The 21,812-nt window shown below is 38.3% G+C and overlaps 1 protein-coding gene across 2 annotated transcripts in view; it reads right to left on the reverse strand.

The window, feature by feature from the left end:
* suco (SUN domain containing ossification factor) overlaps positions 1–21,812 on the reverse strand; it is a 57,271-nt gene that overhangs the window by 13,216 nt on the left and 22,243 nt on the right. The window contains exons 3-16 of one of the 2 annotated variants that reach the window (XM_015397999.1): positions 20,520–20,615; positions 18,962–19,299; positions 18,270–18,410; positions 17,795–17,981; positions 14,993–15,104; positions 13,074–13,201; positions 12,857–12,924; positions 12,671–12,778; positions 10,447–10,552; positions 9,588–9,608; positions 9,302–9,357; positions 7,423–7,514; positions 7,148–7,213; positions 4,929–5,012 (exon numbers count right to left, since the gene is read on the reverse strand). In XM_015397999.1, coding sequence (XP_015253485.1) covers positions 4,929–5,012; positions 7,148–7,213; positions 7,423–7,514; positions 9,302–9,357; positions 9,588–9,608; positions 10,447–10,552; positions 12,671–12,778; positions 12,857–12,924; positions 13,074–13,201; positions 14,993–15,104; positions 17,795–17,981; positions 18,270–18,410; positions 18,962–19,299; positions 20,520–20,615 — 1,603 coding nt within the window. The remainder of the gene's footprint in view (positions 1–4,928; positions 5,013–7,147; positions 7,214–7,422; positions 7,515–9,301; positions 9,358–9,587; positions 9,609–10,446; positions 10,553–12,670; positions 12,779–12,856; positions 12,925–13,073; positions 13,202–14,992; positions 15,105–17,794; positions 17,982–18,269; positions 18,411–18,961; positions 19,300–20,519; positions 20,616–21,812) is intronic. The other variant, XM_015398000.1, reaches the window with a different exon arrangement.

Below are 21,812 nucleotides of genomic sequence, written 5' to 3' on the forward strand. Positions count from 1 at the left end.
CCTTAGATAGAAAACTTTGAATAAACTGACTGAATGATCTGGTGAACTGGAAAGAGCCTTGAGATGACATGTGTTGTGAATTTGCACTATAGAAATAAACTGAATAGAATTGAACATTGACCAAAGGGCTTTAAATAAAAAATAGCTGTTTATTGATGTGTGTCAAGGTGACTGTCTCTTGCATCCAGAGGTGGTAAACTCTCCATTTTTAGGTGTTTTTTTGCAGCTTTATGCAACATTTAGTCACTCAAACAAGTCTATCTTTTCACCATTTCCAAGACGAGATATTTCAACGCTGTTTATGTTCATAAAATATGGTGTAGAACAGTGTTATTGTTTTAACAGTGGCTGGAGTTGCAATATACAAGCAACGAGCAATTAAACTCTAAGTTTCCAAGCAGGAAACTGGAACACCATCAACTCAGAGATCATATAGATCCGACTTCCTAGTTTTGAGGTAAAGAAAATGCAGCAACACTGCCCAGTATGCCAGGAGCCGCGGCTCCTTGTAAAGGGAAACCAGTTTAAGCCAGTTTGAACTGAGCTCTCCTTCAGCCTGCCTCAAACTTTGAGGCTGTAAATTGGAATCAGACTGGCAGCTGTGAGGAGCCAGGAGCAACAGACACTCTATTGTAAGAAAAGCCAAGAGAAATTTGTCTTATTTCTGTTGCTTAAATACATTTTCTCTTTTTCCACGTCCTCTTTGTTCACTTTCGCCTAAAAATATCACATTTAATGTGTCAAACCCCCCCCCATAAAGCATGACTGTGGCGTAAAAGGGATGAGTCATGTTCAGAAACCTCTCCATGTGGTAAAGAGAACTACCAGAGGGCTTGGCGTCAGCCCCCCCGCTGTCCCAGCATAGCTGAGGTTTCTGCAAAGAGGTGGAAAACAGGCTGGAAGCAGAGTAAATATCTGGATCCTGTAGCGCTCACTGTGTGTGAAGCCACACAGTCTTCAATGGTTATCTGAACAATATGTGGAGAGACAAACTGTTGGTCAGTAAAAGATAATGAAAGGCAGGAAATGGTTCACAGAGGAGAAACAAGCAGAGAAAGCAAAAAGAGGAACTGTGTTTGTGTTGAATCTGAAACATCTTCGAGGTTCTGTTTGTTTGGCAACTTTCAGAAAAAACTAGGACGTCCCATTGATGCTTAAGAAAGAAAAGATCACACATCGCTATCTAAACTTCCAGAAGTTAAAAAACACTCCACTGGACTTTGTTTCCAAGTTTGAAGACATTTCACTTCCCATCCAGGAAGCTTTTTCATTTCAAATAGCATTGAGTTCAAGGCTCTTTTAAAGTAGCCCAACAAAGCCTTTAGAAAACATGCAAATTGAAACAGACCAACAGCTCCACCCCTTTGGAATGGGAGCCAGGGAACCAATTCCCTTTAACGATCCCCCTTTCAGAGACATAGACAGGTATGGGGTATTGCAGGCTAACAAAAGAAGCCAAATGACCACCATTGCAAAAGGGTGGACCCGTTCATCCTGTTTGTTTTCTAAACTAAAACAACGGCTTTTTGGTCTACTGTATAAAACCTGGAACTATTTCTGACATTTAGAGTTTAAAATAAAAAGCTTCCTGGATGGAAGAGAAACGTCTTCAAACTTGGAAACAAAATCCAGTGGATTGTTTAACTTTTTTGGAATGATTATGACCTAAACTTGTCACTCCGTATTCTAAAATTAGTCTCGTTTTTAAAGTGTTTGTAAATCAATCAAATCTAACCCCGTTTTGTGGATTCTTAGTTATATTATATGGACCAGATCTGCCTAAAGTCGGGCATACACTGTACGATATTTTTAAGCGTTGTACGAAGTCTACAGCTCAAACTGTACAATGAAATCACTGAGTTTAAAAGTTCACAGCTCACGATGTATTTGAGTACGGCCTGATGCTCTGTTGTGATCTACCTGCTCACACTGCACGTCCCAAAACCAACCGTGGGACTCGGCGCCGGTCAAATTCGTTAATCTGGAAGGACGAAGAAGAACTCCCTCGTTTCCATCTGCGCAGTGCATGAGGTTCGGCTAAATCGGCTCCTACTGTAGCTCTGCTTCTTAGACTTTTATTGAAATTTCGTTTTGTACAGCTTTCATGGCATTTCAATTTATTAAAATGCAGCAGTGATCAAATATAAACAATGTGGGAGTAAAGACATGGTGCAAAAAAACTACCTTGATCTGGAAGTTCAGAGCATTAATATATATCGTGCAATTATGCAGTGTTTTGGTTTGGTGGTGTCAGCGTGATGCAAAATTGGTGGCATGATTGAGAGTTTTTTTTTCAACAGTTCATCATTCTGATGGCGTTGGGGAAGAAGCTGTTGCAGAACCTGTTGTTGAAGCATCCAATGCTTTACCCAAGAACACCTCACATGTTTGATTTTCTTCCGACCTTACGATTGCTAATTGGGAGGTGGTTGTGTGAGGATGGATAGCTCTTCCTTACCTCCTGTATTTAACACGATGCATCATGGGGCTGAAGCTCGGCCCGATCCAAAAAATTCTCGCATGACTGGGGAAGCGACCCGAAAAGGGCAAAGAAAATTGCACAGCGTATGCCTGTAGGTAGCAGATCTGCTCGGAGCCCTGCCTCTTCTTATAACGTCAACGTATGGCAACTCCACTCGGACAGTTTCTTAGGGATCAAATCTCTTATTGAGTCTAAACATATTATAACTTGTATTTGCTATTATTTTACATTTAATTGGTGATCTAAAGTAGCCGAAAGTAGAAAACAATCATTGTAAGTCTTGAAGGAAAGTGCTGCTCTAGGACTGAGCTCTGCCATTTAACAAGTTGACCAAAAATCTCAGCTTATCTTTATTCTTTTTATTAAGATCTGAGGACAGAGGAGGACAAATGGAACGTCGTAAAAAATGACTTTCATAGAGATCTTAGACAAATAAAACAGTTATTTTACTTGTAGGAAACAAATTGTTGTTGACGCAAATTTAAAAGTAGTGTAGCATAGCATGGCAAACTGACCGAGCTAAAAGAGGCTAACCTGTTTGCTACTGAACACAGCTAGCCACAGCGCTAACCAGTTCTCCCCCCTTTAGAGCCTGGTCTAACTGTTACTTTCACCAGGAACAGATTTGTTTCAGTTTTGTTATCGATCAGGTAAAACTTTGTCCTTCATTAGACACGCTAACGCTGCAGATGCTCCCGACTCTGCGTGATGTTATTATCGTTGTCTGGGAAACTACAATGTTTTAGATCATGCGGTAAAGTTCAGCCAATCATGTAGAGTAACGTCACTGGCATGAAGCAGGACCCGAGCAGATCTGGTACCTGCACCGGCTTAAACTTGACTCCTTTTACAGACCATGAAGCCTTCTCCTCCATCACTCTTTGATATATTGTAGGAAATATGCTGGATAATATGATGGTGAGCAAAGCAGGTCCTGCTGTAGCATTTAATGGAATTATTCTCTGTGTAATTTTAGCCAGAAGACGATGAAGTGGAGTCGTCCTCACTAATGAACTACAAATTTTTTGTTATTCATGTTAGTGTGATTTTTTTCAAAATTGCTAATTACCATATTAAATATTCCCAAATCTAAAATATTCACGTCTTAATAATTATAAAAACAAAACCTTTGCTTTCTTTTGGTTTCCTATGACACACGAGAAACAAAAGCACAAATCAGAAAAGATCAAATAAGATTAATAGAGATTCCCTCCATAAATTCACGCCTCTTCAATCTTTCAGTTTCATCCGTTATTTAATTTCTTTCCAATGAATGAATTAAATATTTCAACATGACAGCAGTGAAGCAACCTTTATAGGTAGTTACTCAAAATGCCCCTCAGCCTTTCACTGTGGAGACGTGCATCAACATGAAATAACTGAATAATTGCTTCTGAAAAGAGCTAAACACTTAGAGGAAGTTAAACCTCAATGGATGAAGCTTGGCTAATCAGAAGCGACTCGTTCATATGTATGGATGAACCTGTTCTGCTTCATTCTACCTACTGAGGAGGAGTGGCTGCACTGAACAGTCAAAAGGATCTTTATCCACCAGTTTTTAAAAACAGCTTCAGCTAAAGATTAAAACTTTGAGGTGTTGGGAGCATTTTTAAATGCTTTCATGAAAATATGTAATTATTTCCAGTGCTCTTGATTTAGAATGTGACAATTTAGATTTTAGCTCTGGATGTGAATATCATCACACAAAGACACTTTTTATGGAGAAAAACAAAAAGGAAGAGAAATAATCTGAAAGGAAAGTTTTGCGTTTTGCTCAGTAAGTCTGTTAGGACTAATTCATCTAGCTGGGTAATCTATTGAAAATGCATGAATTTAAGAAAACAAAGCCAACAATGGAGGACAGCACCTACAGATGTGTCCATACATGAAAATCCAACATTTTTAATCAACTGGTTCCAGATTAAGGGACCAGAAACTTGAACTTTGGGCTCATTTTCTTTATGCATCAAAAAAAGAAGAAAATTCATAAAGAAAGCAGATTGATTTTGTGGGGAAAAAGGGAATAAAATTAGTATAAAACTCTTTCAACTGTCATTGTTTAACAGGCTTATTAGCATGTCAAGATATTAATACTTTTTAACAAAAACAAAAAAACAAAAAACAAAACAACGTAGGGATGTTTTAAACTATAAGATCACAATTTTGATTAAAAAATAAAGAACCTTGCTTGTACCAATAAATCAGATTCATGGTTTTGTAAATAAACAGCTACTAAAGGGTTGATCCTTTAGGTTCTAAGCAAGGGGTTTAATCAGATTGGGTGAAAATTTGGAAGTTAAATAAAGTAGGGAGTTGCAGCAGCCTCGAATGCAGCAAAGTGACAGTTAGGTACATAGATAAGTTTAGTTTGCCTGTTGAAGGCTTTAAGGAATGAAGTGAAAAGATATCAGGATTGTTGACATGTGTGAAAGCGATCAGTGTTTACCTCCGAGTTCTGCTGCACCCTCCAGTCCTGGCTTGCCACCAAGCACGTTAGCAGCAATGTTGTTCACCATGTTAATAATCGCATCTGAGGGGAAGAAACAAAGAGGAGCTTCATTTCAGATCTTCATTTCAAATGATCTGTGCACATGTGATTCTGGACAGCTGGAGGCCAAACCTACATCAAAGACGCCGCTAACGTCTTTTTGCTCATTTCGTTTTCTTTATGCAACCTGATATACACACACACTTTTCCATTGGTTCAGTTTTCTCTGAAACCATCCTCAGGAGGGATCCTCCAGTGCTAAATTTGCTAACTACAGATGCAGACAAAAATGTTTTTTGGGCACCATTTAAAAAAAACTAAACAAAAAGAAAATCAAGCAAACTCTTACGCAGCTAGATGAAGGCAGTATATGTTTATATCTGATAGCAAGCTGGTAGGAATACCAATAAAACCATCAACACTGCTACCGGAGGAATACGTTTATACCTGACTGAGGTCATAAAATTTCGGCTGCTTGCTTATTTTATGAAGCCGCAGCTGCTTGTAAAAGAATGAGCAATTAGATGATAGAAATGGCAAGAAAATACTCAGAAAACAAAGAACAAATATACTTTCTTTGCCTTAGCAAGAAACTAAAGCAGCAGCTGAATAATGCCAGGGGTTGATGTTAAGGATTTTTACCACTTGCCCTTTAGGCAAGTGACTTTCACATTTCATTTGCCCAGAAACAATTTTTACTTGCCCAGTATAATGTTTGATAAATATAGTTCCTAATATTCATTTTTGTATATATATCAATGAAACATGTTTGTTTTTAAAATGTTTTTTGTATTTCAGTATTTTTTAAGTTTCCAGGTTCCTGGTGTGTCTCTGCATGCGTCAGATAATGAACTCAAGCCTACATTACCGTGTTAACATGCTTTTCAATCCTTCCTGCTCATTCTTTTCAAACTAAACTTTGCTTTAAACTGTTGTGTGCTTGGAAAAATATAAATTGTAATGTTAAAAATCTAAAAAAAAACCTGACAGGTTAAAAACTTCAGATAAATCAGAAGACAGAAGTCAATGTCACAAATGAATAACTTTTATTTTAGAGTCACGGTATGTTTATAGAAGATAATACTATTAATATAATGTGACTTTTCTAGAGAATCATTAATAATAGTTATTTTATTCAGGGTTTCCACAGTTCCCTGACTTTTAACTGACTCAGGATTAGTTTTCCCTGACAAACTAAATGCGTCAACAAGACAATAATAATAACATAACAGGTCACCAATCTAACATGTTTAGCTCTATAACATTTAAATGCACCTCTCCAATGTCTGAGAGAAAAAAATTTATGAACATTTTTTAATATATGACCTGCATCACTGTACAGATGACTGCCATATGATAGCGCTTTCTAGCTTGTTCGTCGTTTTGGTAACTACATCAAAATTACCGCTAGGTGGACAAAAATCACGCCATCTGGCGGGCAAATGCACTGAAATTTGTACTCTCACAAGAATAAAAACTACTTGCCCCGGGAGATCAGGCAATGGTTAACATCGAGCCCTGAATACACTTTTGCTTTGACTACATTAAATTACTTGAAATATACAAAGGAAATACAACCCTTAGAAATACCAGTTCAACATAATTGGAATGCATGTAGGTAGTGTTGCACCGATACCGATACTAGTATCGGACGAGGCCCCGATACTGCCCTAAAATGGTGGTATCGGTATCGGCGAGTACCAACAAATAGGGCACCGATACCATTTTGAGAGCCATAAGTTTATTCAACTATTGTCACCCATTCCAGGTAGGCAATAAAAACTTCTACTGGATTCACTTTGTATTAGATTTTTTTCCTGCTTCACAAAGGTAGGCAGCAGCTTGACAAAGCCATGATTGCAATTATTTTACATTATTATGGTATCGGCCGATACTGCACAGCCAGGTATCGGTATCGGTATCGGGGCCAAAAAATGGCATCGGCACAACACTACATGTAGGCTTGGAGGTTTCCAAATGCATGATGGGTATTCTGGTAGATTTAGGGTCAGATTTAAATTAAATAAATAAATGTAAATAAATTAGCTTTAGATGTTTAAATGTGCCTCAATTACCCCAAAAATATCGTGAACTATTTTATTCTCTCAGATTTGTTCCACATTTATTCTCTATCCTGTAAAGTGACTGTATGGACATGTATGTGAGCCGATACGTACTGGTTGCTGAACCAAGCAGGTTTTTAGAGGCCTTCTCCTCTGATGGCTGGTACCCAGGAGGGTAGTCTATAGAGAATGAGGATACAGGTGGAGAAAAAATTAAGAAAAAAGACTGAAAAAAAAGAAAAATGGGAGCAGATAGAGACACGATGCCCTCCAAATGTGACGTGTTATTATAACCAAAGACTTTTTTATTCATCTTTTGTTCTTTTCAGTTGAATCATTTAAATATGGAATCAGTTTTTTTTTTGGCTGAGTGAACTTCAGCAGCTTACCGTAATCTTCGTCCAAATACTCCAACCTCTCTGAGGGATACTGGGAATCTGCGATCTCCTCGTACTCCTCCACCATGCTGGTGCCAAACACCCTATTAAACAACAGCACTGTTACAGAAACGTCCTGCAATCCTGATACAAATAAGCTGATCTTTTACATCTCCTAAAACTATTAAGGTATTTTACTGAACAAATTTAAATTTATGACCCATAAAATTCTCAACCAGATTTGGACATCTGAAGATGAGGAGGAGTTTTAACTTTTGCCACTAATCTCATTTTAGGTGTGGACTTTAATAAAGCAATTCCAGCCTGCAGATCTGTCTCGATCTAGTGGCGTTTTTGTGCTAGCCTGATTACATAAGAAAAGTTAAAAAATGGAGAAAAAAAAAAAAAAAAAAAGAGCAGATTTCTCCCAGCTGTTTTTCTAAACAAAACAAAAAAATAGTTTTTTTTCTGTTAATGGTTGGAGCTGAACTTTCTTCATCTGCTGCGTTCATGAGAGCAGCAGTACACTGCAAAATAATATAATCTAAATTAGTCATTTTTTCTTACAATAACTGCATTTTTTTCTTTAATTGAGGAGGAAAGTGAGACACTTAGCGAATGGAACAAGAATGTTTACATTTAAAATATAAACATTGTCTTATTTTAAGAGTAAAAATACCCTTTCCATTGGCAAATTCTTTCATTTACTTACTCAAATTAAATAAATACACTTAGTTTAAGAAATGTTTACTTATTTCTAGCTCATTTTTCTAGTGTAATATAAATCTATGCTGCAGGTCTCAGAGGACCGCAGATGATGGATAAAGATATAAAGGGTTAAAAACAGAGCCCACTATGAATGGAGAGAATATTCCTCCTAATGTAGACATCTGTAAGCACAACATCATTTTACAAGCAAAAATCGCTTCAAACTATAAAATACAAAAATTGCTCTCCAGAGAAATGGAGAATATTTTTTTGGGCTTTTTTTTTAGGTTTAAAGCTTCTGCAGAATTCACTTCTGAGATCATAACTTTATAAATCGCCAAAGATATTAATCTTTTCTTACTAAATGCTGAAGGTTTCTGCGCATAAATGAAAAGCTGCTGTTTATATTACTTGGAGTGAGCAGAGTTGCTTCATTATGTGGGTTTTATGGCCATTTTAATTATGTTTAAAAGCCCCTGGTGACCTCACAGGCACTGATGTGCGTTTCTGTGAAAAACTAGAGCCACAACCCTGGAAATAAAAAAGGCAGCGTACATTTATTGTGTCTAAAATCAGTCCGAGTGTCGCTGTCCTGCAGGTTTTGGATGTCTCCCTGCTGAATTACACTAATTTACATCTAAAACCTGCAGAACAGCGAACTTTAAGGACTGACTTAGGACACCAACACATTAAGGAGATTTAACTTAATGGCTATGAGTTTTTGCATATCTGAATTATTGTACAAGAGAAAGACTCAAAAGGTTAAAACTACAGAGGGATTAAATAACATGATTTTTACAAGACATATTTAGGTCGTTAAACTGGTTCCTAAATGTACTTCCCACCCATTAACAGAAAATACTTTCAAAGTAGGCAAATATTGCTAATGTAAAAAGCTCTGCTTTGAAATGCGAAAATTGCCCGAGGGACGAACATCAATCAACTAAAGCTGCTATAAGCCGTGAAATCCACATTTAACATGCAGCCGTAGAAAAAAATAAAATAAAATATCACAAAACTGAACATTCTGTTACAGTCTTGAGTGATTCTGACTCAAATATTAGAAAAAAAATAAAATATCACAAAACTGAACATTCTTTTACAATCTTGAGTGATTCTGACTCAAATATTAGAAGAAAAAAAAAACTTGAGCTTTGAATTGTTCAGGAATTGAAGCTCCTACCTGATGAGACTCAGGGGGCAGAAATGTTCGGCTCCAAAGTGAGAGAGAAGTTCAACCTGCAGGGAAAAAAGAAACTGCTAATCTAATAATAATCATTTCAATTCCAAATGTTAAAAACAGCCTTTATCTGCCACCCTCATAAACCAACGTCCTCTAATTGATAACCCCTCCACATGCATTAATGGAAAAAGTCTAGTTTAATCTCCATCCATTAAAGTAAATCACCCATCCAGAGACCATATTTCTAGCGAATCTGAGGCTCTGACAGCAGGAGAGGAGTTCTAACCTTTATGTATTTGATGAACATCTGATGTGAGCAGAAGAGCAGGAGAGGGACAGGGTAAGAGAGAAATAAAACAAGAAAAAGCAATCAGTAAAGAACGTATTGAGCTACAAGCAGGTCAAGAATCTGTAAACATTTCAGCTTTCTGATAATACAAACATACGGCTGATATGCACAGCTTCACTTCACAGGCAAAGCACTGCAGGAATATAAAGAAGTGGGGAATGGTGCACAAATCATAGGGAAAAAAACTAAAACAAAACAAAAACAAAAGACCAGACGTGCTCTACTTAAAAACAAACACTAGTTTAAGTCATAAAACCATTTAAAAAATGACTCAGAACATTAAGTCATCACATAAAGATAAATAAAAGCTAACGCTAAAGGCATAAATTGACATCTACAATGCCAAAATGTAAGAATACTAAGCTAAGAAAAGCAAGATGGGAGGAGAAGCACATTCATTACGGCCACACACATTCAGATGAACACAGATAAGGCAAAGGTCACATTTTTAAAGTCCTGTTTAGTGTGAAAGAAAAAAAAAATATTCTAAAAGGCCATGCAGGACTTATCCTTTTAAACTTCACAGTAAACATTGGATAATTACAAACATAATCCAACAAACTGCATCCGTATCGTTAGAATTGTTATTAGCACTGATTTAACAGAACTAGTTCCATGTTCTGACTGAACTCTGAAGTCCACTTGAGGAAGAACTGGGCCGTTTTTAAAGCAGCAGTCTTAAATATAAACCCACTGATGTTTCTTTTTACCTGTACCTCCTGTAAGTCAATATATAAAATTTTAAATGAGAATAAATGAACTCTGTGTTGGTTAAACAGCAGAAAACCTCCAGTACCTTCACATATTTAGCATAAAGCTGTTCATCCAGTGGGAAACTCTGGACTATTCGTTCGTCCCGTGCATGGAAGGTTCCCAGCTTCACCCACTTGTTGGTGGGATATCTGCAACATAAAGAGGGGAAACATACGTCTGTGGCTGCATGTTTTCACAGGGTCCATGTAAATAACACTGCACTTGTTACGTCTGCAGGTCTGTTTTGTCGACTGACCTTAAATAGAAATAACAATCACAGGAATTAAACTGAGTCACCGTCATGGTGTTTATAGCTGCACCAATGAAGATATAATTCTATAAAGTTATTAAATAGCTGCCATCAGAATTAATATAATTATTAATTAGAGGAAATCTAACCTCAGAACTAATAAACGTGTCCTGTGGGGAATGGCAGGAAGAAAGTTTTTTTTAATAAAAAAACACAGGAAGTCTTATTAGAAGTTTGCCACAAGCAATGTAGAGTAAGAGGCGAATGAGAGGGAGCAGATGCTGCCTTTAGATGAGACTAAAATTAAAATTTCTGACCTACATGCTGCTCGGGGATTCCCAGTGAAAAGCGCACCGCCGGTATGTGGGGGTCTGAGCGGCTCCCACAGAGAAATAATATTTTATGGCAGGATTGTAATCTTGATAAACTGACTGCACAAACCATGTTTTCAGGTGGACTTTCTCACATAAAAATATAATATAACTAGTTTTTACCCACTGATGAAAGCAAATATAACAAAGCTGCTCTCTGCCATTGAACACAGCAGCAGCAGAAGGCATCAGATGCTTCTGGAGACACTTTACTGGACGTCTGACCTAAATGGTGAAAAGCATCAAAAGACGCAGCTGCCTCAATGTACGGAAGAGGATTGAGGCCAGGGAAAAGGTAAAAAAAAAGTTTACTGATTTTTAAATCAAATTTCAGTTTAACATGGGGAAAAATGTCAGAATTCTGACTTTAATCTCAGAATTCTTTGACTTTTTTTCTCAGAATTTTGGATCTTAATGTAGATGGGCACCATGAAGGAAGAGATGTGGAGCACTCAGCTTCACTGACAAAGATGTGAGTTGTTTGAGGTGGCCAGTGACACATTGGTGGAAAATGACAGAATTAGGCAACTTTTTACGTACCCGAGGGGTCCCCTCATTAATGGAGGAGCAGAAGGTCATTAAAACAAGAGAGCTAGTCTCTAAAACAGACATGGCTATGGCTTGATGCTAACATGATTGTTAGCTGTCAGAATTCTGAGATTAAAGTCAGAATTCTGAGAAGAAAAAAAAAGTCAGAATTCCTGAGAAAAAAGTCAGAATTCTGAGAAAAAAAGTCAGAATTCTGACTGTTTTTCCCCATATTAAACTGAAATAAAAGTAAAAAATCAGTTAACTTTTTTTTTTTTTTCCAGTGGCCCTCCATATCAATGTGACCATAGCTTTACACTTTCCGATTGTTTGAATTAACCTTTGAAAAATAATATTGTATTTAAAAATTACCTCATGTCTTATGAAATTTCCACCTGTAGTCAAGCAAAAATACTTCCCATAATCAGGACTAAAGTAGTGTTGGAGCAAAGACAAAAAGTTTGCTGCATTCCACCTCAAAATGCAGGAAGTAGCATTTCAGAGAGTCTAGATTTCAACATTTTCTGGTGGAGGGTACCCCCAGACCCCCCCACACAGCACAAAGCCTAAAGATGTAAAACACCAAGATGTACACCCTATCAGATATTCCTAGCTAAACATCTGAGATGTACATATTTTTATTGAACCGGACCTTTATTTCCCTTTCAATCTTACTGATCTGAGGTCATTTTTTATGGAATAGAAAAAAAAGAAACTTGACTTTCAATGTGACTTTAAAGACTCGGAGCTATAATCGAGTCAGAGGTCAGAAAGTGTCACGCTTTCTATGCATATTTCTCTTCATTTAAAAGCATGAATCATCTGCCTCTCATCAGATTTGCCTGCTTTGCATTAGTTTATCTCATAAAATCCATTCAAAGCTTGTCCTCACAGAGTTAAATGCAACCATGAGTCAGAGGAGTTTGTTGTGTTTTCTCTGCATGATGTATAGTTTAGCTTTACATGGGAAATGACAACTATGTAGCTTTAACTCTCGCTGAAAACACAAGGATTGACAGCTGACTGACATTTAAATAAGCAGGTGTGCCCAGACACTTGATTTGTGAGCTCAGAAATCGTGGTGTTAACAAGCAGGAATCTAAGAGGGCTTACAGTACCTGTCACTGATGGAAACTAAAAAGTCTTTAGGTGTTGAAGAGAAAAGCTCAAAGTTGGCTATGTCCAGCTGTTTGACTTGAATCGGCTCACAGAGCTCGATCACGAACCTGAGGAGAAGGAAATGCTTGTTAAAAAAAAGAAAGCTTTGCAAAAGCTGCATAGCAGAAATGCAGCAGAGCACATACCAGATCTTTGTGCTGCATGGATTTAGCATATAAAGGTCCATGTTTTCCATTAGAATAGCTGAAGTACTCTGAGAAGAAATGGTGAAATTGATCATTCACTGCCACGATAACATCATATTCCTCCAAACAGTGTTAAACCATGATAATTTCTCTTCTTACACAAAGCCACAGCATAAATACGTTTGTTTATAGGTAGCAGCAGAGAAAAGTGTTTAACCTTGGCCTCATTGTTGGCAGACAGGATCTTTGCACCACACTCCACAGAGGCGTAGTTATTCTTAAAGTTTTTCTGGACCTTCTTGGCTGAATGCGGGCCGCCGCTGGTCGAAGTATGGAGAGTCTGACCTAAAAGGAAGAAGGTTCAACAGTTGGGAAGTATTCTCCATGAACCCTCTGTGGTGATACAAGTGAAAGCATCTTAAAAGTGGGTGAAGAGTTTTAATGTGTCGATCGTTTTTAGAGCTCAGTTTGATCCTGCTGGTTATAAAATGGTCATCACAAACCTGCTGTGAACTGGAGTTTAATCCAAGAATTGAAATTAGAGCCGAGACTAATAAATTACCGAAATAATTGTTAACTAATTTAGTAATGGATTAATCATTAACTGGATTATAGGGACTCTAATGCTACGTTCAGGCAGCAAGCAGCCAAAGCAGCTAGTTTCCATGCAAAGTCAATGGTTGACACGCATCGAGGCACAGCAAAAGGTCCTGCAGTGCGTCTGAGCAGCAGGAGCAGCGCCCCATGAGCCTCTGACGCACTTCAGATGGCAGCAGTTGCTGGAGTTGGAAAAATTTAACTTTAGCTGCTGGACATCAACCAATCAGAGAAGCTGATCTGGGAGCTGGCAGGGAGTCAGACGCAGCACTGCTGATGCAGAGCGCTATGATCGCTCCCCTTTATTAAGGCCTGAATTAACTTAAAATATGGAAACCTGCTCACAAAATAAGTTTGCTTTTATTATCCTGGTGCCTGCAGTTTGGATTACATGCAGATGCCGCCAACAGTAGCGGAAAACCATGAAGAGATGACCGGGCCAGAGGCTGCTGTTTAAGGGGACCGCCGGCGAAATATTTGAAGGCAGGATGGTAATCTGGATGAACTGACTGCACAGATTAAGTTTTCAGGACTTTCTCACTTTAAAATATATTAAAACTACTTTTTACCCACTGATCACAGCAAATATAGCTGCCATTGTTCCTGGCAAAGCAAAGGTAGCTCCGCTACATACATATAGGGCAGCATAAAACATGCCTTTAGCTGACAGAGCTAAAGGCATGTTTTAAGCACTTATAGCAGTAACTATATCAAAACAAAAACAAAAAAATATCAACATTTTTCACTAAAAATTAGAATATATATCTATACATTTTTCGTCATTTAACATGATCTATCCAGAACTCCTTATGTGGAATTGTTTTAGTTTCTCCTGGTTTAATTTTGTAAAAAATCTTCTTTAAGGAACCTTTTCTATCAAATTATTTATCGAATAATCGAAAAAATAATTGATAGAATAATCATTTTGCAAAATAATCGTTAGTAGCAGCCCTAGTTAAAACCAAAGCAGGCTGGGATGTTGTGCAAAATATAAGCCGTGAAATTATCATTATAAAAGATCATCTAATAGAAATGGAGATTCACTAAATCTGGACCTTAAAATAGAGATTTTCCCTCCAAATAATGTTCCTCAACATCCTCCTTATTTTTTTTTATTTTATTTAACCAAAATTATGATTTTATTTAAATTTTCCTTATCACTAACCCCAAGCTTGTAGATTTAAGAGCCTGTTTGCTCAGAGGCCCTTTTTACAGGACTTCACTGTAACCATTGTGTGAAAAAGTGTTTACTTCTACTTGCATGCATGGATCTGCAGGCTAGTAGCAAATTTCTCTACCTTTTTGTAGCGTTTAACCACCAACTAAACAAGAAATGTAGTGTCCTACTCTTGTTAAATAAAGTGTGATTAAAAATCTGTGATATGAAAACTGTGTTTTATTAAATTGTGATTATATTGCAAACGCAATTAATTGCCCAGCCCTAAATAAAACACAGATCGCATCTATTGCACCATTTTATCTGCTCTAAATTTTGCAGAACCTGACAAATGTTTTTGCATCGGGGTTTTATGTGCTTACTCTTTTCCTTTTCCACTTCCATGACCTGTTTCTTCCACTCATCAAAGGTGGGGATGTCATCTTTACTGGGTACAGAGGGATCAGCTTCTTTAGCAACGCTAGAATCTGCCATCTGAAACAAAAAAGGGGCAGTGAATGCCAGCTATGAACTTAATTAGCATCAGTTACATAGCATTCAAATTAAAACTAATTTCTCAAAGCATTCAAGCTCAGAATCGTGCAACGACAGACAGACAGACAGGCTTTCATTTCCGACTCTGTGCTCAGCTAGCCCCTGGTCATTGAAGCATGGAGATCCACTGAGGTGGAAACATTTTTTTTATGTATTATATAAGTGACCTTCTAGATCTCACAAGAGCTTAGAAATCTACTGGATAAGGCAATCTCCTAGAGATAAACACCCAGAGAAGAATCCTTGCCAGATACAGAGAGATTAGTCATTGGATCCTAGCTTTAAATTTAGAAAAACAAATTCTGACAAATATGATTAGTAATGGAGTAACTAATACATGTCCTAGTTTTCCTTCAGTAAGGAAGGATGTATTAAACAATATTAAAAACACTCAGCCACTAACTGTAGAGTGAAGATGCTGCAGTTTGAATCTGAAAGGGGTCAGTTGGAGATTTCTGTTTGTTCTTTAATCGACTCATAAATGGCTTTATATTTTTGGTTCACTTTATGTCCCCATTTTTCCCTAAAAGGAGGCAGATTCAAAATGGGCCATAGGTGAATATGACTGAACTGTTTTTGCTTCTTATAGTCAGCATTTTTGCTTGTTTGGAGCAGGGATAAAACAATCAGGTATCAATCAGTTATCCTATTGTCCAAACTGGTGATACCTGGTTCACTATATTACCTTTGAAACAATTAAACACTTTCTTAGATATGACCAGCCGCTTTGACGTGTTCCAGTCAGGTTTCCGTGCTCACCACAGTACAGAGACCGCCATTATCAAGGTGTTTAATGACATCCGTATAAATACAGACTGCGGAAGAACCACAGTGCTGGTACTATTGGACCTCAGTGCAGCATTCGATACTGTCGATCACTCCATCCTGTTAGAGCGCCTGGAAAACTGGGTAGGCCTCTCTGGTACAGCTCTCAACTGGTTTAAATCCTACTTAAAGGACAGGGACTTTTTTGTGTCGGTAGGCAACTTTACATTAGAGATGACAAAAATCACATGTGGGGTTCCCCAAGGGTCCATCCTGGGTCCCCTCCTATTCAATATCTGCATGCTCCCTCTTGCTCAATTAATAAAAAACATCAGCTACCATAACTATGCAGACGACACACAGCTTTACATCACCATGTCACCAGGTGACTATGAACTCAATCAATGCCTGGATGTGCCATAATTTTCTTTAATCGGAATGAAAACAAAACTGAAGTAATAATCTTTGGACCAATAGAGGAGAGATCTAAAGTTAGCACACAGCTTCAGTCGCTTAAGCTAGTAATCACTGATCAGGCCCCAAATCTAGATGTAGTGCTGGATTCAGACTTGAACCTCCAAAAGCGTTTAAAGACAATTACAAGGTCGGCTTTCTATCACCGGAAGAACATTTCCAGGATTAAAGGACTAATGTCTCAGCATGATCTGGAAAAACTAATCCATGCGTTTATTTTTAGTCTAATTGATTACTGCAACGGTGTTTTCACAGGTCTGCCTAAAAAGTGGATCAGACAGCTGATCCAGAACGCTGCTGCCCGTGTCCTCACTAAGACTAAGAAAGTAGAGCAAATCACCCCAGTTCTAAAGTCCTTACACTGGCTCCCTGTATCTCAGAGAATAGACTTTAAATACTTCTGTTATAAATCTCTGAATGGCTTAGCACCTAAATACATCACAGACTTGCTATCAGTGTATCAACCCTCCAGACCACTCAGGTCTTCTGGCTCCAGCCTGCTCTTCAGACCTAGAACCAGAACTAAACATGGAGAAGCAGCATTTAGTTCCTATGCTCCACTTATCTGGAACAAACTTCCAGAAAACTGTAAAAGTGCGGAAAGCCTGAGTTCCTTTAAATCAAGACTAAAACCACATTTGTTTAGGATTGCCTTCCACTGTTTTAGTTAAACAGTTCAACTGAAACATTATTAGTTCAACTTTTTTATTTTCTTTAGTCCAACTGTTTTTTTAATGTTCGTTTTTGTTTCTGCATTATTTTTCCTACTTGCTTTGATTCTGTTTTATTTTCCTATATTTTAATCATGTAAAGCACTTTGCATTGTCTTTGTACTGAATTGCGATATTCAAATAAATTTGCCTTGCCTTGAAATATGGCTCACTTTAATGAATTTACTTTAAAGTTCTATTATTTCAGGAGCAGGGGAGACGTCACACATTGTGTGGATGAGAGAGTGAATCCCTGATGCAAAATAGGTTAATACACTACAAAAACGATCTTAAAATAGGTATATTTACCCTTAATTTAAGCGGGTAAATACGATGATCTGCGAATGGAATGAGTAAGTTTAGTCTTAAAATACGTTTAGATATTATTCACTTGAAATAAGATGTAAATTAAATGTAAATTATCTTATTCCATGGGCAAGAAAAAACTCACTTAATGTAAGAAAATTTGACTTTGATTTCAATTTTTGGCGGTGTGCCAATTTAAAACCAAAACAATCCAAGGGGGTGAAATCATAAAATGATTTGCACTTCTAAAATTAATAAAACATTTCAATTATATCCAGCAATAGTCGAATGTTGAAAGCAAAAATAATAAAGAACCCGTCATTCCGTGTCAGATTTCTATGTAATTTGTCTTTACTGAAGCATTTAGAAACTGACCAGGTGGGAAGTGTTGCCCTCCTGCTCCAAACTGGACAGAACATCTTCCAGCAGCTGCGGTTCTTTCAGGCTTCCAGGTTCTGCTGCTTCAGGAACTGCAATTCCTGGACTGGTCTGCTTGGATTTAGCTTCAAGATCAGAGCTCTGGCTTTGACTTAACTGGTCGTCTGTACCAGCCTCATCCACGCTGCATCACAGACAGGGGGTCAACGGAGGGGAAGGGAGAAGAGGAAGGATATAGAGAAAGAAATTATTCTCCAAACACGTTAGAAATAAGGAGTCAAAGGTGGGAGTTATTTTCCAAATAGTTTTGGGTTGGAGCAAGCAAATCAACTGGATGAAATTAAACATAAAATAAAGCATAAATGTAGTGCAAAGGTCAGCAATTGATGGTTGCGCAGAGCAGAGAGGAGCAGCTTCTACCTTGATTACCCGCCTCTTTGTTTTGATTGGCTTCCAATGTATAGAAACTTACCTGAGGAGAGGGCTGCCAAAGGGGGAGTTTTCACAGGTTGCCAGTTCGGGGGGAATGACCCTGCACTGTGAATCAGAGTGCTCAGCAAACACAAAGCTGTCTACTGGGAGTTCATCTCCTGCACTGGCAACCCACACTGCACTGAGGGAAAAAACAGGACATGGCGTTTACCACACCTCCTAATACTGGAGAGGGCAGAGAGAAGAGAAGACAAAGAAAGGGAGAGGGGGCGGGGGGTAGACTGAGAGCGAAATGGAAAAGGACTGAAGGTGGGGACAGAGGTTGGTCTGTAGGGCTGGTGAAGCGGACCATAACAAAGTCTAGAAAGGTCTCAAATGTCCCGACGAGGGTTGTCTTTCAAGTTCAGCTTCACGTCCACATTGTTGACTTTCCAAACTCCTCATGAACTTCCATCACAAAGTCCATCAGGCATAAAGCAAACAGTAAGTGCCAGGACTGTCATTAAGCTTCTCAAAGCAGGACACCAGATCCTTTAACAGTTTTGTCCAAGGTGGAAAAAAAGCTTGTTTAATTTCTTTTAATCAGCAGTTTTTGGGGTTAAAATGAAAAATATAAAACAATAAAAAACTGTGGGAAAACAAAAGTTAACCAAGAAAAATCTCAAATAAAATGGATACCATCTAAGGTGACATTTAAAGCAGAGGAGTAGTTTACAGAGGATGCAGACTTACCTTGTGTGGGCGAGTCCAGCACTCTCTGAGGTAGCAACGTTTTCAGCTTCATCTGGAGAAATCGAAGACTCTGAGTCCAAGCGGGGCTGAGCAGGGGGATCCTCGCTGCAGGACTCTGCTTGGGCTACAGCCTCTGTCGAAGCAGGGGCCGCTTCTAACGGTTCTGAGGTGGTGAGGACAGAAGCTTCTGTGCCATGGTTATGGTCTGGTGTGTCGGTCTGCGGGTCAAAGTGAGCCTGAGGCTCTGCGGGAAGTTCTGGCTCATGTAGAACTGGTATAATATCTAATTCTGGGCTTTCCTTGGTCTGTTCTGTCTCTGCTTCCAAATGATTCACAGTCTGCAAAATACAACAGAAAGATGCATGAGCAATGATGTAGGTAAAACTCTGCAACAATGCTTTGGCTAAGAAAAAACACCTACTAGGGCTTAAATAATAATGAAAAAAAAATCTTCAACTAATTTAGTAATTGATTAATTGTTAACTGGAGTATAGACACTCTAAAACATGCCTTTAGCTGACAGAGGAACCCACTAATGCTACATTCAGGCCACAAGCAGCAGGAGCAGCTAGTTTCCATGCAAAGTCAACTGTTGACGTGCTGCAAATGGTCCTGCGGTGCGTTTTGAGCAGCAGGACCATTTTGTCATGAGCTTCAGAGCATCTGATGCGCTTCAGAAAAAGCAGCTGCTGGAGTTGGAAAAATGTAACTTTTCCTGCTGGACGCGCCGCATCAACCAATCAGAGAAGCTGATCTGGGAGCTGGCAGGGAGTCAGACACAGAGCTGCTGATGCAGAGCGCTATGATCACTCCTCTGAAACAGTTTATTAACGCCTTAATTAACTTAAAAGGTCGAAACTGGCAAGCAAAATATGTTCAATCTTATTATCCTGGTGCCTGCAGTTTGGATTACGTACAAGAAGGATGCCTTCCAGCAGCCGCGAACAGTAGAGGAAACCGGCGAACATGCAACCGGGCCAGAGGCTGCTGTTGAACGGGATTCTCAGTGACAGCGCACCGCTGGTGTACGGGGGTCTGAGCAGCTCCGACAGAGAAATCATTTATAAAGGCAGGACCATAATCCTGATGAACTGACTGCACAGATGACGTTTTCAGGTGGACTTTCTCACTTAAAACTATATTAAAACTACTTTTTATCCACTGATCACAGCAAATATAGCTGCCATTGTTCCAGGCAAAGAAAGGATAGGATAGCTCCGCCGAACATGCTTCAGACCCACTTTCCACCGAGCAGCAAATATGCTTCAGCCGCGCGTCAGAACTAAACTTGTACAAGCATCAAAAATTGTTAATTGAAAAAATAAATGAAGTGATCAATCAATTTGCAAAATAATGGTTAGTTGGAGCCCTAGTGTCTACGCTGTACTTTTCCCCCCACAAAGTTAAAGTTGGGATCTACCAGGAAGATTTAGATGTAATTTGATTGTTTTTCAACCAAAACGTTTATTTCTGATGGAAAACGCTCAGTTTTAAAAACATTTATCTACAGGAATTGAGGATTTTGTTGTAATGTGGAAACATTCATGTTTCTTCCTACCTGTTCATGTTGAACACTTGCAAGCTTCTCCAGTGCTGTTCTCTCCGCCTCCAACCCCACGTCATACGAGGTGTGTGCCGACCTTTCTTCCACCACCTACAGTGAAAATGACACATTTCTAAATGAAGACTAGAAGCAAAAAAAGAAATTGGAAAACCAATCATTTTGCAAGCAAACATCAATCATCTTAACACTCGACAAAGAGAAGAAACTATTTGCATTTCTGGATGTGAAAGAGGCCTTTGTTGATGGACAAAGCTCATGTTCTGGGGCTGGTGACAGCCTGTTAGTGCCTGGATTTCACAATCACTCCCCTTCTTCAGCCCTCGCACCAAACTGCCTCTACAAATATCACCCTTTTAGATGTGTGACTGCAAATAAACACAAAGCTGCTCTGCTGAAGTCTCAGAGTATTAAGGAGTAAAAGCTAAAGTTCAAAACATTTGAGCTTAGCCAGACTTTGAGCTATTATCTTTTTGCAGACTTATAATCCCGTAAGAGACTTTAAAGTAAAAGAAATGAGTGGAAAAATGAATAATACTGAAGGGCTTTTAAAAAGGAAAAATACTAATTGTATTTCTTTGCAGAGTCTGAACTCTAAATCAGCTCAATCCAATTTTAACTTGAATGACGGGGATATTAGTCATTCATTTGAAACTAGCACTCAATATAAGAAATTGAGCCATTTTCCGGGTATTCACTCAGGAAATTAGACTGTTCGCTTGCGTGGAAGCTAAAGGTTAAAAGCTGATAAAACCAGATAAACAAAAAAAAAATATATATTCAATAAGTATAAAAGCAATTATTTGAAAGGTCAATAAATTTGAACACTTGATTCTCTACAAGATAATGTCATGGATTCAACTAAAGTAAAAACAAGCCGTTTCAAACAAATTTGACCTAATTTTTAAACGCTTCTATAGCTTTAATGAATCTATATCATTTGGGAAACAGAAAATAAACCAACCTAACTGTGCATTTACAGAGAGCAAACAACAACAGGCCAAATGAGGCCTAAATGTTGCCATAAGATCTGCAGCAGGCTCCTTTATTGCTGATATTAAAATATAAAACGTTGGAATAAGAAACAGGTTTTTCATTTTCCTTCTTTAAGTGTTTTATTTCATGCTACAAAGCCCAGGAATTCAGATTTTGTGTTTTAACTCCCTAAAACATGATATTTAAATCATTCTACTCTTTCATTTGAACCATTATTTATAGGGATGCACGATATAATGGGCCCCCTATCGGTATCGGCCTTAAAACTGAATATCGGACATCGGCCACCCCACC

This window comes from Cyprinodon variegatus, unplaced genomic scaffold, assembly GCF_000732505.1.
Source record: "Cyprinodon variegatus isolate N-32 unplaced genomic scaffold, C_variegatus-1.0 Scaffold902, whole genome shotgun sequence".
In the NCBI taxonomy this organism is placed as follows: Eukaryota; Metazoa; Chordata; class Actinopteri; order Cyprinodontiformes; family Cyprinodontidae; genus Cyprinodon; species Cyprinodon variegatus.